Here is a 25,530-nt window from a genome sequence, read left to right as displayed (position 1 = left end):
TCCTATGCAAAGTAAGGGGAAGCCTATTTAGCAAGATTTAAGATGTACTGCCTCAGTCTTTCTCCTGCTATCTCCATCACAGGATGGCGATATCAGAAGAAATTCAATGGGAATCTTATTTAAATAAAGCAATTTTTTCAATTGCCAACTATTATTATTTTAATATTTTTTTATATCATTTTGAAAAAATTCACTTAATGGATTTGGGCTTTCAATTCCACTGCGAATATGCAAACCAGGTAGCCTGGTCACACATGTGCAACATGCCCTGAGATGAACCTGGTGAAGCTGTAAGTTAAGCCATAGTAAACAGACCTCTTAACCCTTCGAAAGTGTCCAAAGCTCAAAATAATTATAAGATTGAATCATTTTGATTGTATTTAAAACATCCGTGCGTGTCTTCTTTCATCGTTTAGACATTTTACCCCTCGATGTGTTTAGTAAAAAATAGTCACTTTGCCAGGCAGTTTTAAAATCAGTTTTGCATCATTTTCAAGGTTCAATTTATTCTATAGACCTTTGTAAGTGATAGGATCACATTTCCATTTGGCCACACATGTGGGTAACCAAATTGGACAATAACCAGCTCTTTCGTACTTGTGCTGAGTAGCCGGATGGGTTGAATAAAAATGATTGGGGAATTCCAGACACAATAAAAAAGGTCAAAGTGCTCAAGGAACGTATGGAATTCTGCGCCCAACTGCGCAATAAGGTGAATATTTCTCAGAACAGTTTTTTTTTGAAAACTTTGTTCATCTCTAAACAGTAGCTATCATCTGCATTTATGGCAGGGGGGGACCCAGACATTTGCCCTACCCAGGGCGATTTTAGGGGGGGCGATTTAGGCCCCGCCCCCTTTCTGTGTTCTAAGGCTGCCGGCGGCTGCACAGTATGTGCAGGTCCGTTCAGCAGTGAAAGTGTGCTGTCCCGCTGCTCTGATTGTGTTTAAAACACAATCAGAGCAGCCGGGCAGCATACTGTCACTGCCAAACGGACCTGCACAGTGTGCAGCTGTCGGCAGCAAGCCCCTGGTAGGGGGGGTGATCGCCCCTGGATCCGCCACTGATTTATGGGTATGTCCAATAATTATACAATGTCTTTACTCAAATTATGAAACGGCATTGCACACACACACAGTTTTACTAGGTATGTTGGCTGATAGTGTCAGTAATAGCACCATATTTGTGGCTACCTAAACTCTTACACTGCGATGATAATGATGAAGCTGAGTGATTATTAATGAGTCACTAACAATTTACTTACAATCAGAAAGCTTTGAGGTCATCTGATTAGTTTTCATTACGTTATCCAGAAAATCTTTTACAACCCTTAAAATATATACATGTACAGAATCTCTTTTTTCAAAACCAGTTATCCAGTAAGTTCCAAAAACCAGAAAGGTTCGAACTTGACCCACAAGTGTTTTTTCCTGAAATCACTATAAAGAGCTCTCCTAGACAATTTAATAAGGGCAATGCCAGGCACAGTTCAGGGAATTACACTGGTGTTTTGTGTTTAGATTTTAAGCATGGTTCTCCAAATTACTGTGAAAACCCTTATTCAAAAAAACCCAAAGGTCCCAAGCATTCTGGGGGGTAGATGTAATGCCGGTAATAGCATCGCTTTACTGTAGATTTCAAAGACTCCTCAAATGCTTAATGCAAAGTTATGTGGTGGTCGAGTACTGATGGGACTTCCTTACCTTACCTTGTCCTCCAGACACGAGTCAGGTTCTTTTTTGGTCGGATATCCGGTGTTCAGGAAATACATTTTTCAATGAAAGGGACAAGGATTGGACAAATAACTTGGGTTTATTAATAATGCGGTAAAGATAATTTTGGTAAGCCACTGCGCCACTGACCCCTTCAACTCAATGGTAATGACAAAATATTCCTTTGATCAATTGATCAGAAAACCTGCAAACCTATGTCTTCATATAGCCATACGACTTTAGTGACATATAATACAAAAATACGGTAATATATGACATATAATACAAAAATATGGTACATTATATGTTATCCCATACATTATTCCAATTGATTAATATTGAATGTTTTAAATTGCAAAAAAAAGGAATATAATTTAAGATGGAAAATTAATTATTGTACACCATAATTATATACAAGGATATTTATACAAATAACAATTTTATTGGTTTAGCAAATTAAAATTGATATCATCACTTCAATCATCACCTCAGTGTCACCAACCAAATTATATTGTGTGTTTTCATGTCTCTATAGCCCACATCATTAAACAATGTTAATAGGATTTTTTTTGCCATTCCTTCCCTTAATCATAGGAGAAAATGTTTTACAGTTATTGTTTTAAGGGGACAAAGCCATGAGAGAACTTATCAGATAAGTTATTGATAAAACAGTGTTTGTTTCAAATTGTCTATATGGCCTTGAATGATCTTGAGGCCAAGCTCAGAGAGATTTATTAACTGTCCAATTACATCTCAATCTTCAACCACTCGCTGCACCTGTCTATATGGTGTGTATGTACAATTTGTCCTTGTTGTTGCAACAAATATATGGTGGGAATAATCTCTAACGAACATATCTGTACTTTTGAAAAGGAAAACTTAGTAAACAAAACTTAGTGAACAAACAGCAGGTCAGATATAACAAAACAGTATTTTGGGGATAACTAGTAATAACTTGAAATTGTTGTTTGTACTGGTACTTAACACAAATAGATGAAATGTAACTATTTCTGTATATAAGAGGTATAGCTGTACATTCATTTTTTTTTTTTGCTAAAATACATACTAGCAGATTAAAGATATATAGGCTCAGCCTCCAATGCATGAAAATCTAATGAGTATGCCCATGGGCTTCTGGGAAAATATTTTGTTAGTCTTTTCATGTTAATACATTAGACTGCACTAAGCTACTGAAACTGTACTCTACATTAAAGCATGTTATTAAAATCTATAGCTATAACAAATATTTGTATTTTTAGTTAGTGAGGTATAATTTCTCCTGACATCTCCATTGCTAGTAATATCTTGTAACGGAAATATTTTAGTATTTATTGAGAAGTTCACAGACATAGTGGCAAAGACCCGCCCTTGTATTGCAAACATTAACCAATTCTCTTATATCAGCATTGCAACAATGACACTGCCATGGGTACGATGGCCATTATTTTCATATTTCAAAGCAATCGTATGACGTAGCTAAAGATTTTCAAGAGAGCACACTAGCTTCTTTACTAATAGGAATGAGATGGGACCAAGCTGCAAAATGCAAGATACATTTTGCCTAAAAGTTGTTGTTATAGTAAATTTTCAGGCTCACATAAACTTTTGGCTACATATATAACTTCTCTTTATGCCACATTCAAGCAAACATGGCAAAATCATACTTACAGTAGTTCACATAAAAATGCTTCCTGTAGCTAATACAAGAACAATGGGGGCAAACATCAAATTCAATCATTATAAGGATAAACATTCACTGAATTTGCTGGATCGACCCTCCACCAACACCTAAAAGAGTTGGCCCACAGTATGGATTCATCTACAGTTGTGTGAAATGTAGATTGATCTGTCAACCTTTGTCAGAGTTTTGTGGATCATGCTGACATCTACTATACTGCAAATTGTATATATTTTATCCATATAATGTACAACTGTGTCTGAATAAAATATAAAATATATAATCCCTAGTCATATTATATTACAGTTATACATAGCAAATGGAATGGTGAATAGAGGAATTATACATTGTCTTACCTTTAACAACCTTGAACATAAATGGTTGCTAAGCTTTTATATTTCAATTGTATGGCAATGAAAAGCTTCTTCCCACTGCTCTGCTGTCCAAAAGGATATGAATAACAGACAGCATTTACATTTCTAAACATATAATGTAATAATCATGGAGGTCACCTAAACCTGGATCGTGAGCTGGAAAAGGAATATACAACTTTACATGATAACAGATTAAAAATGAAATAAATGTCATCGTTTCTAAATATATTAGTAGGACAAAGACCAAAGGTATTTTAGGTTAAAAAGCAGGAATAAACAGATAATAAATCATTAACATTCCCTTACTCCGTTTTTGTATTCATATTGAATTCCAGCCAAACGGAAAACTTGATAAAAGCTAATTTATGTAAAAATAAAAAAGCACAAAGCAATGTTTTCATTACCAGGAATTATGCCGTGTTATATCAGCACTTAGTAACTGAGTCCCTTGAATTATACTGAATTCAATAATTTCACTGAAATGTTGTGGTTTGTTCTTTTTCTCTCATTTATTTACCATCTTCTTTTCTTGCAGTTTGTTCACAGTTTTCCCGTGGTGTCTATGCCATCTTTGGATTCTACGATCAAATGTCCATGAACACCCTCACATCATTTTGTGGTGCCCTTCACACATCATTTATCACACCAAGCTTCCCAACAGACGCAGATGTACAGTTCGTCATTCAGATGCGACCGGCACTTAAAGGACCCATTCTAACTCTGCTCAGTGAATATGACTGGCAAAAATTTGTTTACCTATATGATACTGAAAGAGGTAAGGAACCATTCAAATATTGCTACAATGAATTTTGTGCCATTATACCTTTAGCACACCCAGCACAAAATATAAAGTTTCAAACAAGGTAATTCATTTTAAAAAATGATTGCTTTAACAAGAGATTTTTGTGCATGATTTGAAGTGTCATTCTCTAAATCTTGTATGTGTGTAGATCTAGGGCCTGATTCATTAAGGAACTTAAATTAAGAAGTTTCTTATTTAAGTCTCCGAGACAAAACCATGTTACAATGCAAGGGGTGAAAATTAGTTTTCTGTTTTGCACATAAGTTAAATACTGACTGTTTTTTCATTTAGCACACACATATCAACCTTAAATCCCAGTGTACAAATAAGCTATCAATATATGTGTGCTACATTAAAAAAACAGTCGATATTTAACTTTTGTGTAAAACAGAAAACTAATTTTCACCCTTTGCATTGTAACATGGTTTTGTCCCGGAGACTTAAATAATAAACTTCTTAATTTAAGTTCCTTAATGAATCAGGCCCCTAGTCTTTTGAAAAGACATATACTTCCAGCCCTAGGATAGCAGAGTTGTGTCATTCTTTTACTATAAATCGATTATGAGGCGTGATTTTTGGTGAAACACAATTACTTATTTATACAGATTGGACATGGTTGGAACCATAGAGATATGCCACACTAGGGGCAGTTAAAGTGGCCTATGTGGTCAAAAGTTAAATAAAAACAAGCTGGTATGCATTTATTGAGAAGCATATAGCTGCAAAGGTTATACAGCACCAATTGAATTTGCATCACAGATTACAGTGGTGATCTATCAAAGGATAACCTAGGCTTTTTTTATTATACTGCTTACAGTATATTATATATTATGGTACCCAAGAACTGATGGGCCATATGGCAAACACTCACACCCAAGGTTTTCCTTAGTTTCCATACGCTCTAGGTAAGGCAATCACATTTTATGTCTTGCACAGTTAGTTTCGTTAACTGTATCCATTACAAGCTGGGAGATTCTGTTACGATAGAAAAGTGTCCTGTATTACAGTGAGTACAAGTTACACATTTACTGTACAGATGAACGATCTAAAGGGTGATGTCACATGGATGTTTTTTCTGCTTCACCACCAACCCCCTCCCGTTCCCAGCACTCAATGTTAAAGATGCTGTCCTATTGATAAAATTGATAATGAGTTTTGCCTAGAGGGTGACCATCTGAGCAAAATTCCCTTCTGTAACGTCTGTTAAAAAGCTACAAGCAACGTTTAGGGCTATCTGACAAACAGCTTAGGCAAAAAAGGGCTTCTTAGAAGCCTATATTATTTTTCCTCCATCTGTCACATGAGCAATTAACAGCTGATGAAGAACTGCTCTGTCAGCAGAGAAACTGCTCTGAAACGGCTTACCCTAGTTGTTTTCCTGCTGCGTGAAAAGCTCTTGTGTGACACCAATTTTGTAAGGACAGCCACTCATGCAGCATCCAATGCCCCATGGACAAAGCTAACTGCACTAGAGGTAGAGTGTTATTGTTTTACCTAGTACATTTGATCCCTTATGCTCTAAAGTCTTCCCTATCCTTGTCTGGTCCTTGAGAACATACATACTTTCATTTTTCAATACATGCTTGAAAGCTTTTTTGCTTTGAACTTGACAGTCAGGTATGAACCTTTGTACATAAGCATCTGAATAATGCCAGGACACAAAGGGCCTGATTCATTAAGGATCTTAACTTAAGAAACTTCTTATTTAAGTCTCATGGACAAAACCATGTTACAATGCAAAGGGTGCAAATTAGTATTCTGTTTTGCACATAAGTTAAATACTGACTGTTTTTTCATGTAGCACACAAATACTTGATAGCTTATTTGTACACTGAAATGTAAAATTGATATTTGTGTGCTACGTGAAAAAACAGTCAGTATTTAACTTATGTACAAAACAGAATACTAATTTGCACCCCTTGCATTGTAACATGATTTTGTCCAGGAGACTTAAATAAGAAGTTTCTTAAGTTAAGATCCTTAATGAATCAGGCCCCAAGTCACTAAATGGTCAAACCAGACAGATGACGACGGGTGCAGTGCAAATATTTCCCGGCACAAGTACCTATGCCATTGCATAGCTTAAATATGTCCTGACCATGCCAATACATTTATGCCTTCAAATAAACATGTGGTGTTTATATATTTTCTGCAGATCTAAAAAATACATAAAATACATAACAGGTTTATTTTAAGCTAATAGTAGTATTTACTTAACAGGTGAACTCAGGTATAGAAAAAGCTCTCAATGTTTCATTTATTTTGATTCCACAATTCATATGCTCAGCTCTAACTCTCCCACTGCTGTGTATAAGATATCATTTGCATAAACAACATGCCGCAATCAAACTTGTAACATAAAATGTTTGTTTTCTTAGAAAAAGAATGGACCTATAATGAATGCAGTCATATTAAGTGTTTCTCACTGAATTGACAACAATCTTTTCCTTGAATTGGTTTAAATGCATTTTCCCTTCTATGTGTAAAAAACTAAACGCACCTTGATAAGATTCAGCTGAGATGATTCATGTGTACAAGTGGTGGGAGAGAGTCCCTCAGTTGTAATTAGCCTTTGTTTGTGTTGGATATAACATCAGCGCATTCAGAATGTATAATCGACAATTGTGTGAAAAAGACATCTTTTCTGTAATCTATGATGTATCTCAACATTCCACGATTTACATCTAGTAAACTGAAGTATTTCTTGAAAAGACAGAAATATACTATAATTATTATTATTATACTATTATATACTATAATTATTACTTCCAGCATATCCCAAGTCACCTGGTGCATATCACCTGAAAGTCTGCTCAGTCATTTCTCAGTTATTTTCAAAATGTTTTAAACTGCGCTGGAATAATTATTTAATTGATATACGACAAAACCCATAACTTCAATTCATTAGTTCACCCCAAGATACTGCAATTTCTGATTAAGGCTACATAAACAGGGCCTGATTTAGAGTTTCACGTAAGTGCAATGCACAATTTAAAGATGGGTCATGGTGCAATATTGTCTCATTGTGCATGTGCACGGCACGTGTACACATTTAGAGTTGCAGGTATCTTACATCTTACACTTACGGCCCCTTGTATTTGGGGCAGTGGATCAGGGGCATTAATGTGCAATTTCAGAACAGTGTGATGGAAGTAAAGGACATCTTTGAGACTTGTCTTATTTGGGGTTACAGTTATCTTAAATACAATAGTTATCAAATGAGTGAACTGGGCTAACTGGGTGCAAGTTTTGGAGATGATTATTACATTTTTGCTCATGTGCAAACTGAGCGTCTTTATGTTCAACTCTAAATAAAGCTCACACCATGCATAATTTGTTCTATATAACATGAACTATGGGTTGTGTTCAGTTCTATCATCCCATACCTCAGACATTAAAGCAGTGCCGTGTTTAGCAGGGAGAAATGTGTGTGTGGACGATTCTGTACTGAATGCAATTGGTCATTTGGGAAGTTATGTATAAAACAGGGGTGCTGTATGCTGGTCTCTCATATTTGAAACAAGATGCCAGGACAACCTTGTAACATTAAATTCCAAAGTTACCATTTACTTTCTCTTGGGAGTTTAGAACCCATAGAAGCTGTTTCTGAAAAAACTGTCACTTCACAGTATACAAAGAATATCAGTGTATTGAAACATAATATTTACGCAATGGGCCTGATTCTATAAATAAATGATGATGGTGATGACGATGAAGATTTAGACATGCACATACATTCGTTTGCGCACTGTAAATGTGCAAATAGCATAAACTTTCTCACACTGCTCAGTTTTTGTGCCATTATTTGAATTCAGCATATCTTATACTTGTACCCACTTGCACTTGAACATGTGTGGCAAGGGTGTTTATGTGTAAGTTCAGTACAGCATAGCAATTGAGACACATGTCAAGCCCCTTAGATATGCATCTGATTTTGGTTTGGAGGAGTGATTAAGAAAGATGGCTGCATTTTTGCATTCATGCAACTCATGTACAGCCACAGAAACGTAAATGTATAGACACATTTTTGCATGTACTCAAAAGTCTCAATTTTACATTTAATTTAACCAGGCCCAGTGTGTGTATATTATTACAATGTGACATTCTGACACTAGGGAGTACAGATTAATAAGCAATGGTCTAAGGCATTAAAGTAAAATGATATCACTCAATATATTGAGCAGATGTTTTTTACCTGGAAAAGGCATGCACAGATCTTAATAATTTACTTGTAATTGTATATTTATATATTTGTTGAACGCATGCCAGTCTTATGTCTGGGGATTCCATCATTTTGGAATAGAAAAACAGGACATCAATTGTGATATTGAGTTATTTTTTCATTTATGGTTCCAAACAAGTTTAACAATCTATTCTGACCGATTCTATTCATCTTGGTGCATCCTGAATATGAATTCCATGAAAATTAATTTTTCAAGCTACAAATATTTAGTTATATAAATCAGGTGTCCTGAAAAACCCTGGACACACAAGACATCTGCTCATATCACAAAGAATTTTTGCATCTGCTAATTGCATTGGCATTTTGAGTATGTAAATTGTATTCTTTTAATTAAACTTAGTTCAAAATAAGGAAAACTCATCAACATTTGACTTTAACTTTGGCCTTCTTAAAGATTGAAATATACTGTATATAAGTTGATTTGAACAATATTCAAAATAACAGGTTAAAACACTAGTAAAATTACTAAAAACTGATTCATATTTTATTAAAGTTTTCTAGCATACTCTCCCATCTTAGAATATACTTTTTGACAGTTCAAAGTGAACTGGCACTGAGATGGATTGTCCACTTGTCCTGAATAAGGTCTACCCCCTTGCTCCGAATTAGAGATGCTCAAAAAAATTCAAATCAGCTGGAACCAGCTTGTCGAATAAGTGCTTTGAAAATGTGCAATAAATTCGTGACTAATATATTCGAGCAAAATTACAGCAAGGCAAAAAGGTTCAACTATGTGAATCAGTTTGAACATGTTTAAGCTTGTTGAAGCTTAAATGGTTACACTGTATAGTGTATTTAAAAGTTTTCCACGTGAATTGCAAACTGGAAACACAATAATTGACGTTATTTGAATTAAATCTATAAAATACTATAAACTACAGCTTGCGCTTTGAACTTTGTAAAAGAAACAGGCAATACAAATTGAACTGGCCCAAATATAGGATTGTATTTCAAAACAGGTTGATTAACTTTAAATGACTATATTTGATCACATTTTGAATAGTTTCAAATAATTAAGCATCTATATTGCCAATCTGCTCAGGTCACTCAGTCTAGTGGCCCTGTGTTGCCAATTTGCCACAACAGGGGATTCTGCAATAATTAAAAATCTATATGGTGCCATTTTTTCATCTGGAGACAATTTTTTTCCTGAAAGCCTCTCTGCTGTCATAGTAGGGCTAAAGGGCAAAAAAAACCATTAAAAATCTTTTTACATTTTTTGGACCCCAGAAAAAAAATAACCATGAAAATGACATGGAAACCATTTTTGTGTGTGTGGTTCAAATTGATATTTTGTGAATAGCCCCCACAAGATACAGTTGTTATGTAAAAAGCCTACCTCCAATCCTTCTGTAGCCACAAGCCCCAACCCCCATTCCAAAAAAGTCCAGAAAGTCTTGCACCTTATCTGCACCATATCTTCCACCTCATCCAACACCACTTCCATTATATATTCATGCTTAAAACACTGCAATTAAAGGTCACGTTGTCGAAGGAAACAGAGTTTCTAAAGCTTTTTACCACAGTTGCTTATTTGGCCAACACCTTCGACTGCACTGAGCAATAAAGCTATGCAATTGGAAGTTGAAAGGTAGTTATCAGAAAAGTGCATGTGTTTCCATCTCTCACACTCTCTCTCAGCAGTGTGTGAAGCTCAATCTGTTCAAACACTTCCTCTTACATCGATGTATCATCATCATCATCAACATTTATTTATATAGCACCAGCAAATTCCGTAGCGCTTTACAATCGGGAACAGACATTAATAACACAATACTGGGTAATACATGCATAGAGAGAGGTAAGAGGGCCCTGTTTACAAACTTACAATCTATGGGGCAATGGGAGTTTGAAACACAAGGGCATGTGCTACATCATATTGCACACTGGACCAGCTAAAACGCAAAGGTAAAAAATATTGAGTGGGCTGTGTGATTAGTTACACAGCAATGTTGGTAAGAGGGTTGTTGTCTTGTGTTAACTGTGTAGAGGGTGATAAATAGGGTAACCTAGGGAGATTAAGATGCTGGTTGAAGAATATCATAAGCTTGTCTGAAGAGGTGGGTCTTCAGAGAACGCTTGAAGGTTTGAAGACTAGAGAAAAGTCTTACTGTGCGAGGGAAGGAATTCCACAAAGTGGGTGCAAACCGAAAAAAGTCCTGTAACCGGGAATGGGAGGAAGTGATGAGAGTGGAAGAGAAACACAGATCTTGTGCAGAATGGAGGTGTGGAGTTGGGTGTGAGGGAGGGAATTCCATAAAGTGGTTGCAGCCCGAAAAAAGTCCTGTAACCGGGAATGGGAAGAAGTGATGAGAGTGGAAGAGAGACACAGATCTTGTGCAGAATGGAGGTGTCGAGTTGGGAGATATTTTGAGACAAGTGAGGAGATGGTGCAATTTTGTTGACAGCCTTGTATGTTAGTAGAAGAATTTTATATTGGATTCGTTGAAAACACAGGCAACCGATGTAGAGACTGACAGAGTGACTCAGCAGAGGAAGAACGGTTTGCAAGGAAAATCAATCTAGCCGCCACTGCGTGCAAAATAGATTGTAGGGGTTCAAGTCTGAATTTGGGAAGACCAGTAAGGAGGGAATTGCAATAGTCGATGCGGGAGATGATGACTGCATGAATTAAGGTTTTTGCTGTGTCCTGTGTGAGATATGTGCGTATTCTATGTATATTCTATGTTGGGGCTGTCTCTCCTATTGGAGGGCACTGAACTAGAATCTACACTACTTAGCACTCGTTCCTCCAATGTTCTAAGCTTAGAACTTCAGTGAGCTGGGAGGGACCTGGCATTAAGCGCTCAAGACACTATGTAAAACATACTTTTCCACAAACTAGAAAGGCTTTCTTTAAGACTGCGTAATTCATGCAGTATATCTCATGCATATATCCATATTAATGTTGAATAAATTGACTCTGACATGTAATGAATATGTATTTTCATGAAAGTAACAGGAGATCCAAGGTTCACTAAGAACATTAATGTTCATTGAAGACAATGGCAGCTAAATGGGGTCAATCTTTGATATAGTTAATCAGGGCTCTGCGGATTCCAATCCAGACTTAACATGTCTCGTAAGAATATAACAGTTCAAGAGCTAGTATAACATTGTTAGATATGTTGTAATTTCATTCTATAGCAAGTTATAAAATGTGCCTTTGGACGTATAATTAAATAACAATATTATTTTATTACTGTAAAGAGCTTAAACATTACAAACTAGACAGAAGTTCTAAATATGTGTAAGCAGCAGTGGTCGAAGTGGAGGTGTATGCAGTGGGATGACATACCGCCTCTTTTCCTACTGCCTTCATTGTAAAACCATTAAACTCCATTCACTTATATTCCCATTACATTTTGCATACCACCACTTTTAAATTTTCACTTTGAACTCTGGTGAGCAGTGCAAGGCAATGGGGCACTAGACTACATGTTTATATTCAGGTGAAGCCACAATTAATTATTAATATGTATCAATGCATGTGTATTGCTGAACTACAATATAATGTACTTTAATAATTGAAGTGTTTATACCTAAATATACTTATAAGTATATCTGTTCAAACTCTTTGTGAGATTCCTAATATATCTTCTTAGTTTGTGTTGCCGTTACATTTTGTATCATTCTGGGGCAGCTCAGAAGGCAAAGTCTGGGTCACTAGATAGTAGTCAGACACACAGCAGAAGAACAGATTGCCTAGCACTCACCAATCAGCTTGATACAGATTTAATCACAGCAAGACAACCACACTGAGGGTGGAACAAGCTACCCTGGCCAACAGCTGTTTCACATGCTTAACAAACACTTTCTCAATTTGCAGTGGGTCACTATTGCTTTGTCATTTAAACTTTCTGTCTCCTGTTTGCATCTTTTCACACACAGCTGTGAGTTGGCACTTTTGCTGTTTGTAATAGTAGGTGATCAAAATGACTCCATCACACTTTACTTTTGCAACTATGGTCAGTCTGAACTGAACATTTAACCCCCATGTTTCAAATACCAGTTAAAGAGTGCAAAGTTGTATCTGGACATCCCATGTTGCACTGCAAGAGGTGCAGGGAAAATATTGCCTAATTTTACTTGTAACACACAAATACTGGTCAGCTTTAATTTTGCACTACAGTTTAGAGTTGAGCTAGGGCTTGCCCCCATCCCAACTGTAAATCTGTTCTTGCATTTTAAATGATTAAAGTAAAGCTTTATCTTTAAAAAAATAAAACACTGCTCTATTATGTACAGAGTTTACGTTTTTCAGTTAGACACTATGAAAACATTTCTGAAAAACATTTAGCGTTCTCTTTTACATTCTTTTTAAAGCATACAATGAGAGAGTCAAATTACTGATCTTATATAATTAGTAATTACAACGACCTAGTTTCATCAAGCGGTATGATAATTCTCTAGTGAATGTCATAAAGAACATTTTTCCACCTAATAAATAGGCTTCATAAAAGGATTTGGACTAGGGAGTCTGAGTCCCTTGATAAATATTGACCCGTAAACTTGATTGCACATGCAGTGTTTTTGTCTACTACACAAACTAAAGGTTGGATCCTGCTAATTTATTATGACTGTCTTCACTGCTATGATGACACCATTGCTCACGATCCAGTTTTATGAAATAAAGGGGTTGTCTGATTAATTATGTAGAGCTAAATGTTTTACTAATTGGCACCACCTAAATGTGTTAATTAATATTATGTCAGTGTGAAATGACAGGGTTATTGTTTTAAAGTGTGTGCAACATATAGATGCTTCTATATCTACTATATAGATAGAGTATACTAGACAGTATGTGTGTGTGTGTGTGTGTGTGTGTGTGTGTGTGTGTGTTAAATATAAGCAATAGTGTGTATACACAAATTCATACACATATAATTCTTAATCGACACTGTACTAGTACCTATTTGTTTTACATTATATGTCTATCTGTATTTTTGTACAGAATGTTTGATATTTTATAAATGCAATTTAATTAGGACAAACTATAAAAACAAATTGAAAAATAATCTGCACCTGAATAAACGAAAACAAAAATCTGATTTAAATACATATATTTGCTAAAACGTTTGGATTGAACAAAAAAACTACCCTTAGGTAACATAATGGAAGGTGGAGATATTTTAAAATGATACAAAAGACTTGGGGCTAGATTGACTAAGCTGCGGGTTTGAAAAAGTGGGGATGTTGCCTATAGCAACCAATCAGATTCTAGCTTTCATTTATTTAGTACTTTCTACAAAATGACAGCTAGAGTCTGATTGGTTGCTATAGGCAACATCCCCACTTTGTCAAACCCGCAGCTTAGTAAATCTTGGTCTTGATGTCACTGTCCTTTATCCTATTTGTGCTTTCAACCAGACCTTTCATGTATACTATCTCGTCTCTCTTCTATCAACTTTTTTGAAGTGAACTAAAAGTGATTTGAACGCTACTCCAACCTTTGAACTTACAGTAGTTTCACCACCTCTCCAACTATGGTAGCTGAACTGCTTTGCATATAATTGCTAAGAGGGTGCTGAGATATTCCCACATTTTAATGTACTATTAGGTGAGCTCAATGGCACATGCTCAATGTATTCTGCTTTAGATTGAATTAATTATACAGATTGCACTCTTTGTTGGTTTGGTCTCATTCACTGGTTTTGCAGTAATCTCTAGAACTTCTTGTTGTCCAAAAATAAACAAAGGAAACAAATATATAATATATATAAAATAATATGCATATTGTCATATTTTATTTGAATTTACACCTATTGCTAATAATAATGATATGATGAAGGAAAGGTTCGGAAGATAAACTGCTTAATAATTGATGACAGTGACGAAAATACAGTGATTATAGAACTGAATTCATTGTCCTACAATAAGGAACACAGGAACATCAGAATTGAATCCACTAGACCCCTTTATTATCTCCTCTACCCACAAAATGCTGTCTTTTGTATTTTAACTATAAGTTTTTAACTTGTTTTCCAGTTCACTATCATTGTCTAAATGTTTAGCACTGTGCATTACTATTATTATTCTGACATGAAATTTAATTTTAGGTGGTTGATATTTTTCCTGGCAGGACTGTCTTTGAAAATGCATTGCCCTGTGTGATATCTATTTTGGAGTTCAGCCATCATGGTACTAGCAGTGTATGGTTCTCCCCATGTTTCTCTCGCTATCCTTTTTCACAATTATTTAATGTTATTCATTGTAGATGAGTGATTCTGTCTCCCAATCTCTGATTCACTCTCCCTCCAGTTCTTTCTCATCTTCCCACCTCTCCAATCCTCCACCCCTCTCCATCTCCAGTTCTCTCTCCCTCCAGTACCTCCCCCCCTCTGGTTTGTTTTCCCTATCAGTCTCTCTCTTCTCCTCCCTATCTGTTTCTCTCTCCCTCTGGTCAACCATCATATCCAGTTTTCTCTCCCTTTCCCACCCCTTGGATTTCTAATTTGCTAAATCTGACAAATCTGAACCAATGCCAAATAGACACACATCACCATTAAAATGGAAAATGAAGACATAAGATGATGTTTTGTTCCTAATTTTTCTTTATCTCTAGTTACAGTAAGCTTGATTGTGTGAACATGTAATGGTCAGGGGACACCGAGAGGGGACAGATGGGCCCCATCCCTCCATTCACAGCTCTATCTGAGTCAGATTACAGGTTGGGAAAATAACTGAGCACATCAATAGCTGTCTGATAGTACACATGACCGCACCCATCATAAGCTGTGTGCTCAGTTTAGGGGAGTCCCCATGTTCAAAACCCTCTAGGCTGTGTATAGCTCCTGCTTTTGCCCAGGAGTGCATGCAGCCTAAGACAGGTCCCTAAGTAGTGGCCACACTGGGGCTTAATATTTTTCTCACTGGTTGTGGTGTTTCATTTGTGAGAGTAATAAAGAAATCATTTATCATGGCTTTTAGCCCATGTACATGTTACTTTATGCCAGGCTTCTGAGATTTCGGCTGAAAAACTATCACAAATAACATATTGTGATGTTTATATTTCTCTGATACATTTAACATATCATCTGTGAATATATAGCACATTGCTTCTCTCTGCACTCCTCTGCAATGAGGTACAGCCAACTACTGATATTAAAGCCATCTGTGTGGGACACAATGTCTCTAAACCGAACTCAATTAGAAGAGACATGTGCTCTTTGTCCTTAATTGTACTTCTTCCTCTGACACCCTTAACACCTTCCCTCAGTCACCGTTCCTTGTTTCTCCATTATCCTACCCTAACTACCTGTAGACTCTATCCAAAACCCCATTTACATTTGTGATAGTTTTTCACTTCTCTAATAGCACCTTTAACTCAATTTATAATCTCCTCTTTCATACTTGGTACTTTTCTCTCTGATTTCAAACATACAGTTATAAAATCAATACCTAAGAAGTCAACCTGGACCCATGTAATCCTGCAAACTGGAGACACATCTTTCCTCCCATTTTCCTGCCTCCAAACAGTTTGAAATGACTATCTGCTGCCATATGACTCTTTCCTTGATACTAATAACCTCTTTTATTCTTATCAGTCTGGATTCCCCACCACTCACTCTGCTGAAAATACCCTTAAAAAGTTACTAACCACCATGTCTCAATCACTCATGATTTTAATTACCATCACAGCACCCCAAAACTGAACACCAGCCACTGACTTGTTGCTAAGTCCCCAGTCCTCCACATAGTACTTACCTCTTTCACCAGGTTTTGATACAGTAGGTTATTATGTTTTCTTCAAATGCTGCATGTTATATACAATAGAGGGAAAGTGCAGACCCTGATTTTTCATATTCTCATTTGTTAATCTACCTAAAAATGTATTTGAAGCTTTTGTCTTGGGAACACTGCACCAATATTTATTGGATTTCCAAGTCTCAACTCTCCCCTCTAGTGCAGCTGCTAGAGCTATATGTCCATCCCCTCACTCCAAATCACTTACTTTTTTATTCCAGTCTTGGTTGTCTCTCCTTCAAATTTTTGTATTCAAATCAAAATCCTACTTTTATGATTTAAGGCTCACCATAGCCTTGCATCACATATATCTTTGACTTTGTCCACCACACACCTGCTGACCCCTGTGTTATTCTGTAACTGGCAAATTTTTTACCCCATGCTCCAAATTGTTTAATATGCAGTTTCATATCTCTTGAACTCCATACCTTCCAATAGCCACCTATAATCCTAACTTCACACACCTTCAAAACCCTGCAGAAGCATCACATAATATCCATTAGCAATATTGTATACTTAATATATATGCAAAGTTACCTACTGCTTTTGTTTGTTTCCTATCAAATAAGACTGTAAACTCCATAAGGAAGTGCACTCTTCCTTATGTTTCTCCAAGTAATGCACCAGTATTGTCCTTGTAGAGTTGGAGCTCAGTGACTTAGGTTTTTTGCGCTTGGGAGATGGATCAACTATCTTTTTAGTTGTGATGTCTCTGTTGCTGCGGATTCTGTCCCTCTCTATGCTACTTTGTCTAACATCTAGCTCTACTGACTGAAACTACTCTCTCCTGTTACCTATCTGTCCTGTTACCTTCCTTGAGTAACTATGATTCCTATACGCCAGAAGCTTTTTCCTACTTTTAACTGTTTATCAATCTGTTCTGTATTTTCTTTGCCTTGGGGATGTATGTACTTACTTCCTTTTCCTGTCAGTTTCTTCTGTCTGTCTCACTCCTGTTTCTAACTGCCTTAAATATTTTATTCCTTTATTTGCATAGTTTCTTCATTTCTCGTTTTTCCCTCTTTAAGACTCCCCTATTTGTCAGTGTCTCTATGCTGTTCTCTCCTTCAATGACCTGTTTCCCTTCCTCACTTTTTTCAGATTTATCTCCCTTTCCTGTGTAATGCTTGTTCATTGCTTCCGTTCACAGCTGATTTTCACCCCTTTCCTATCTAGTTCTCCCTAATCTATTCTGCTTTCTCTGCGTTCTCTTCTTATTACCTCTTTCTTTCTTTCTTTCTGTCACCTATTTACCATTACTGCTTGAGCAGCTCCTCTCTCTCCGTAGTCTGGCTCTTAACTACTCTCCTTGCTAGTGTTTCTCTGTATGTAAACAACCACTCTGACTGAGATTGAGCTATTATCTTCCAAAGCTCTGTTCTCATTGACTGGTAGTGTGGGAGCCTTGGGAGGCTCACTTTCATCACATGGGGTCCATGTCTAAAATATGTCACAGTTATAACCATCTACCATGAACACCACTGAACATTCCTATGCATTATCTTATATATAGCAGTGGTGGTACAGAAAGTATAAGTGAATGGAATTAGATAGTTTGATTTGATTCACCACCCCCCCCCCCCAAATATGTGTCTGTGCATTTCCAACCATCCTTCAATACTACTTGTGTTTTACCTGTGATCCAATTCTCCCATCCTTCTGTTTCTGCTGCATCTGTTCTATACCTTGAACCCTGTCTGTTTAAGAATCCAGGGAAGGGCATCCAATGAATAATCAAAAGAAATTATCCAAAAAAGGTTTGGCATCAGCAGCCATTTGACACATTGGCTACTGGGATTTTTCCAGGTCTGAAGTATATGCCCCTCTAGCATCAATGTCGGCATCTTGTGGATTTTGATCTGCTGTCTAGCTACAAGTTGAGGCATGTCCTTCTCTTCTTGCCTTGCAAGTCAATAATAACTAGGGTGCCAGAGGTTGCTAAAGAAGATGTTTCACTTTAGAGGTCCCTCTTCTCTGTCTATTAGGATTTAGTACTTTCCCTTTTCTCTAATACTTATCTATCACTAAATAAACATTATAACCTTTACTCAAAATATTGTCTGCATCCCTTTCCCCAGCAACCAACTTCTACCTGCCCCTCTTACCTATCCCCCTGCACCAACTTCTCTCCTGTTCCTCTCACCTGACCCCCTGTTATTCTACCTTGATATTCTGCCTTGTATCACTTACCTACGTTCTTTCTTCTCTTTCCTCCATTTATTTTCTTTTTTCTGCTTCACCACTTTTCTATCATTGACAATTACTTCTGCTGACGTTCCTGGTCACACTCAGAGATTCCTATACTGTTCACTCTGTGAGAGTAAAAAGACTGCATAGTTTCAGTTTCCACTTTTGCAGTGAGTATGGAAGCCACAGAGGTGCAAAAAGATTAAAAAAAAAAGCCAAAAGATACATAAGGTAAATATGCCATCTGCCCTAACTATGTAATGTGCGGCCACACTGCTAGGGGGAACGGGGGCACGTGGCCACACATTACATTGACGTGCCAGGCAACTAAAATGAAAGCAGTGGCAGAGGTGGCGGTATACAGGCCCACGTCGACCACTATATAGATAGATAGATAGTTATATATATATATATATATATATATATATATATATATATACAAAAACAAAATCACTAAGTGCCTATATTACTTTTTTCACTTTTTGTATATATATATATATATATATATATATATATATATGTATATATATATATATGTATATATATATATATATATATATATATATATATGTATGCATATATATCAATAGATTCCCCACTTTGTAGGAACACTAGGGAAATACACAACTGGTAAAGAACTGAGTGTGGAGGAACAAAATGTTTAATTGTATTTCTAACTGCATCTTGCTCTGTTGTGCAGTGAAAATTTGGTCACGGAAATGCAGAGATTCAACAGTTTTTCACCACATTATTGTAGGCAGCACGTATGAATTCTGCTACCTTTCTATATGCTGCCCACAGGCAGAATACATAGTAAATGTTTGACTTTAGCTAGAGAACCTCTTTAAGATATGTTGTAGAGCAGTGTTTTCTAATCATTTATAGTGAAAGTTATGCCATCGCTTACTTAACCTATGTCAACTTGTCGTTCTATATACAAGAAACCTTCATGTCACTTTATAATATATTAAATGTCTTCCCTCGGGTATGGACCTATTGGACTATTTTTGGTGCAGATTAATTAAAGGATGTTTTAATTGACTCTGGCTTGGATAGAAAATAAAATAAACCGTGCCTGCCTGTAAACCTCCATATAATTATTTATATCTGAGAAGAATTAATAACAGTGTAGGAAAACTGCAGTTTTCTTGGGTCCATATGCCATCTGCAAAATTCTGGGCTTGTGGCCAAGAAAGTGCAGAACCCAAAGCTATAAAGAATCAGTATAATCGAGCACACCTAAACTCCTGGATGCTTCGCTGCATTTGCAGCATACTGTAACTCAATTATTCTTCTGTTCACTGATATTTATGGAGAGATGGTAAATTTTCAAACCATCATTTACTAAGATAATGCAAAAAAAATCCCATTGATTTAAAACAAATGCTTTGTGTGGTTTCCAGGAGGGGATAAATAAAAGATTGTTGGATAATTTATAACATGAAAATCCTTTCAGGTTCCCAGCTCTCTTTTTTTAGTGTGAAAGTGAACTGCAAGAATATAAGATGTGTTCTTGATTAGTGTTATTATTTTTTTTAAAAGTTGGCAGTAAAAATATAATACAAATTCCATAATAATGAGCATCATATTAAAAATAGAGAGATAACAGTTCACATTGAATGGAGCTACAAGTATAGTCTTTGTAATATTTAATTGCATGCTTGCAAAGATAATTGTGTTTGTATTTGTTATTTTTATATTAATATCATGGGTCCTTGCGTTGAATGCAATGTATGTATGTATACATATATGTACATGTGCAAGCTCGTTGCCTAGGTGTAATCCTTGATTCACAACTGTCATTTATTCCCCACATCAACTCTATATCTAAATCATGTTACATACACCTAAAGAACATTTCCAGAATACGCACATATCTGACACAAGACACTGCAAAAACATTAATTCATGCACTTATCATCTCCCGCATCGACTATTGCAATTCCCTCCTTACTGGTCTTCTCAAAGTCAGACTTGAACCCCTACAATCTATTTTGCTTGCAGCGGCTAGATTGATTTTCCTTACTAACCGTTTTTCCTCCGCTGAGCCACTCTGTCAGTCTCTGCATTGGCTGCCTGTATTTCAACGAATCCAATATAAAATTCTTCTACTAACATACAAGGCCATCAAGAAAATTGCACCAACATACATTTCCTCACTGGTCTCAAAATATCTCCCCACTCGACACCTCCGTTCTGCACAAGATCTACGTCTCTCCTCCACTCTCATCACATCCTCCCATTCTCGGTTACAGGATTTTTTCCGAGCTGCACCCACGTTGTGGAATTCCCTCCCTCGTACAGTAAGACTTTCCTCTAGTCTTCAAACCTTCAAGCGTTCACTGAAAACCCACCTCTTCAGACAAGGTTATGATATTCCTCAACCACCATCTTAATTTCCCTAGATTACCCTATTACCATCCTCTACACAGCTAACGCAAGACAACAACCCTCTGACCAACACTGCAACACACACAGCCCACTCAATACTTTTACCTTTGCGTTCTAGCTGGTCCATTGTGCAATATGATGTAGCAAATGCCCTTGTGTTTCTAACTCCCATTGTCCTATAGATTGTAAGCTTGCGAGCAGGGTTCTCTTACCTCTCTGTCTGTATGTATTACCCAGTATTGTTTTATCAATGTTTGTTCCCAATTGTAAAGCGCTACGGAATTTGCTGGCGCTATATAAATAAATGTTGATGATGATGATGATGTACATCTGCAAAACTAGGCTTTACTGTTATATCTTTGCATTCACTTTTTACATTTAAAATGTTGCCTATCAATTAGTGTCTAATAATTTGCATTTACTTGTATATTTTTATATTATATTATTTTGTGACCCTATGCTGTAGATGTACATCTTATTCAAGGTGATTTTGTCAATATTCCAGTTGCTGCCGCTTTAGAAGATACATTGCAATGCAGTTTATCAAAGCATTTTATATAAATTCCCTGCAAAACATTTTATTGCCACACTGACAGAATAGGACTACTCATGTCAGATGATTGAAAAGTATAGATTGCATCCATACTCTTTGTTTGCATCCTAGCTTAAATTAATGATATTGCAGCAAATAGGGTCTGATTTGGTGTAACTGCCAGTTACTTGCAGAAAAAAAACACATTCAGCAGATAGCTGCAAGTGATTGAGTTACCTCTGTTCATAAAACAGATGCCGTATAGTGTAATACAAATAAATAAGTTATAAGAACACAGAAAGAATGCCCCCTCCCCAAATCCTCAATTAGACCCATTAGTAGACAGTCTCAGCTGGTTTTCACTATATCAAGGAGACCACAAGTGTGTGGTTCCCTGGCTGACCAGCTCAGCACTAGTGTCTTCATAGAGATAGAGGAGATGGAGGTCCCCTAATTACATCACTGAGCATTCAGGTTGGTCAGCATGGGACTGGTTGCTACATTATAAAAAGAAATCCTCTGTATCTTTATTGAGTTGAACTTTACCTATGTATAGATGATCATTGCTGATTAATGTGACTAGTGGGAACCAGGCATTGCGAGGAGATGGTTTTTGGAGGACTTGGCCATATGTAGCCCATTCGTTGGTCAGTGCCCAAAGTGGGCCAGTATGTGCCTGTATGATATACCTGAAATTCTTCTCCCCACTTCCTCTAATGTCTGCCTTAGTACAAACTGTCAAAAACTTACAACAGGACCAGGACCTGTTCCACTGGAAGCAGTTCAAGAAGTTGGCTTAATTAAGTATTTAAGCCTTAGCTTTGCCAATACATGGGTGGTATTTAGATGAAGCTACTTCCTCTTAGGCAAAAGGGTGCAATTGCTTGCCTGTCACAGAGAATGCCGATTGTGACAATTACTACTGGCAGTGTTACACTGAACTATCTTTTTCACTTTGTGTAACAGATATTCACTCTGTAACTGTAACAAAGAATATAGTTAATTGCATCTGATTCATGAATGCTATGTGGAAATAATAGACATAACCATTATTTTATAAATCATCTTGTTTCATCACATCCACCATGCTTACATACTATTTATACAGCTACATATTCTTATATAGCAAAGAGTGACCACTGAGAAACGGTTTATTGTAATGGATATACAGTGCTGCTCCATTTAACCAATAACTAGACCACATTTCATCAGGACTCTAAGCTGCAGATTTGACTAGTATCCAGATCCCATTTGACCAATGAACAGAGCTTCACTGTTTGACCAACAACATTTTCAATTTGACCTGTCTACATTTGGCCAATAACAGACTCTTTTTGACAAATAGACAAATACACGATTTGACCTGCTGAGTAAAAAAATCCCATTTGAGGAGTGCACAATGCTATACAATTTAAGAGTAATAGGCACAATTTAACCAGTACACAAAGCTGAGCAATTTCATAAGTATAAACAAGATTTCTTACCTCTGCTGGTCCTTGTCCATAAGGTCATGTTATTCCCAGCAGCTATTGTTATCACTATCACTGATTGCAGTGCTGACTGCTTTTTCTTCAGTGAGCTCCAACAGTCACTGCATTTCGAATTTCTCTTGGCATTCAGTATGAAAGCGGTAGCCCATGCTTCCTGCAGACACACTGGTTCTGCTGTGGTCATACTAAAGTTGTGTTCATGATGGGTACAACCCAAAAAGCTTAACGCTTTGAAAAGGCTCTCACAGAAAGTCAGAGCAAGAATGGACCTATTTTTCCACCATGGTTTATACATAGTTATCCATTTGTTTTGTTTTTTCTTTCTGTTTTATTCATGACAATGAGCAATGAGTACTTAGATGGGCATGTGCACTTTTACTTCAATTTTGGATAACAGCTACAACTGTTTTTTTTTTAAAATATGTTAGGCACTAAAATCACAATTTAAAATAACATTAAATTTTGCTTGCCCAATCCATTCATCTGTTAATATCATTGGTAGGTGTCGCTGTCCTCTGAGCTAGTTGCCTAGTAATGGAACATGCATCCAGCACCAATCAGCCGGACAGCAGCAGCCATATTGCTTTGAACTAGCTGCCACCCAATGACAACCAGCTTAATTAATTTATCAGCCTTGTCTTTCACATGTGTGCCAATTAGCTGAGCCGCCTCTAATTGGTGGCCCAGCATTTATAAACCCCTCGTTTCGATCACCTGTTCTGGTGATAGTTCATTCTGAATCAGTGCACTGTGTATGCCTTCTCAAAATTATTCTGTTGTTGTAACTTGGATCATGTACTGGACATCGCTGCTTCCTCCTGCCCTTAGCTTCTGCTTGTTTTCAGTTTTGCTATTGATCTCTGCCAGCTCTGATCTCAGCCTGAAAACTATTATCGCCGTTGATCTCTGCCCACACAGACTTTGACCTGTGTACTGGACTAGCTCTTGCTATACTTCCGCCTTTCTGATTTCAGCTTGTTTTAAATTTGTCTCCAACTGCCTCCTTCCATGTTCTGTCCACCTCATTTAGCAATATCCCAATTTAATAAGCCCCTACTACCACGAGTTAGGACCTGGGGGCAACCGAGTACTCTGGAACTTATCACGTTCTCTGGAAAGGGGACTGTTATTGGTGAAGACCTCGTGAAAAGGTTCTATGGGTTTTTATATCTCATCCGATATTGCCGTAAAACCTTCCATCCATCTGTCTGTCTATTCAATCAAGACTGCACAACTTTAATAACTGCTTTGACAGTTTAGTTGACTCACTTTCATAGATAGAAATGTCAATGGTGCTCTTCAGTTAAGTTATAAGCATCAACCAAAAACAAGAAACCAGTTCATTTATGAAGTGCCAACAAAGCACATTGTAATAAGCACTGGTTTGGCACTTGTGTGTCTAGATGGTCAATGCAGTGTACTTCAAAGCATGCGACCCTATGTACAGTAAGGACCTCCTCTAACAATGCACCCTCTCTACTGATTTAACTCTTTTCAATAATCTCGCTCTGCAAAAGGGAAATCTCGCTTCTGAACTACACAACAAAATGAGCATAATCACACGTATGCAATTTTTCTTAACATTGTAAACTACAGTATATTAGGGCCTGATTCATCAATGGATACAAAGTGAACACAATTTGTATTTATTTTTTAAATGTAAGGAGATTGTACACACATACGCCTATATTCAATTACAAAAGGATCTTAAGAAACGGTTTCCATTTGAATACAGGTATAAGTACACTCTGGCTATTCATAACTTGCTGTAAGCACACACACTGCAGGATATGCACAATGCATATGTGAAATATCGGAATGCATGGAATAAATATTAAATACATTAACCCCTCTTAAGACTATAATCATTAATAAAAATACATTTATACAAAAAATATTTATTTTTTTATCATTCTTTTTTTAACATGAACTACATATCAGGATGTTATTAATGCCTACTGTACATAAAATGTGTTTTTACAGTTTATCTTAATTGCAAACTCATGCTCTGGCATGTATACACGTCCATCATCACAATCAATTGCCACTTACACCTGCCGTGTAGCTGGTGGAAGTGATACGGCTAAAAATTACATACCTGACAGATGCCCAGAGCTTTAATCATATAATTGTGCGTGCGCTTAAATTTGGCACGCCCTTACTGTACATTGCCTATATGCACACTCCCCTTCCCCATTCCACCCTTCAAATCATAGGCTGTCGGAAGTGTAGTTTGAACTTGAATTTTAAGCACTTGCGTTCACCAGCGTAAAGTCCGTTTCTGGGCATGAGTGCTCTATAGTTTGCTAGATAAGTCTTCACTTTGCCCAAGTCCTCACCTGTGTAAACTTCTGCTTCAACTCAAGCAATGTCAAC

The 25,530-nt window shown here is 36.8% G+C and overlaps 1 protein-coding gene across 5 annotated transcripts in view; it reads left to right on the top strand.

Moving 5' to 3' along the window:
* The window catches only part of GRIA3 (glutamate ionotropic receptor AMPA type subunit 3), a 278,098-nt gene that overhangs the window by 74,159 nt on the left and 178,409 nt on the right, over positions 1–25,530 (top strand). For all 5 annotated transcript variants that reach the window (XR_012678877.1, XM_075184375.1, XM_075184374.1 and 2 more), the window contains exon 3: positions 4,299–4,538. Coding sequence is in view for 4 of the 5 variants with exons in the window: in XM_075184375.1 (XP_075040476.1) it covers positions 4,299–4,538 (240 nt within the window). In the remaining variant the exon portion in view is untranslated. The remainder of the gene's footprint in view (positions 1–4,298; positions 4,539–25,530) is intronic.

Source organism: Mixophyes fleayi, chromosome 9 (assembly GCF_038048845.1).
Source record: "Mixophyes fleayi isolate aMixFle1 chromosome 9, aMixFle1.hap1, whole genome shotgun sequence".
NCBI classification, from domain to species: domain Eukaryota; kingdom Metazoa; phylum Chordata; class Amphibia; order Anura; family Limnodynastidae; genus Mixophyes; species Mixophyes fleayi.
This window is presented reverse-complemented; position numbering and strand designations above follow the sequence as displayed.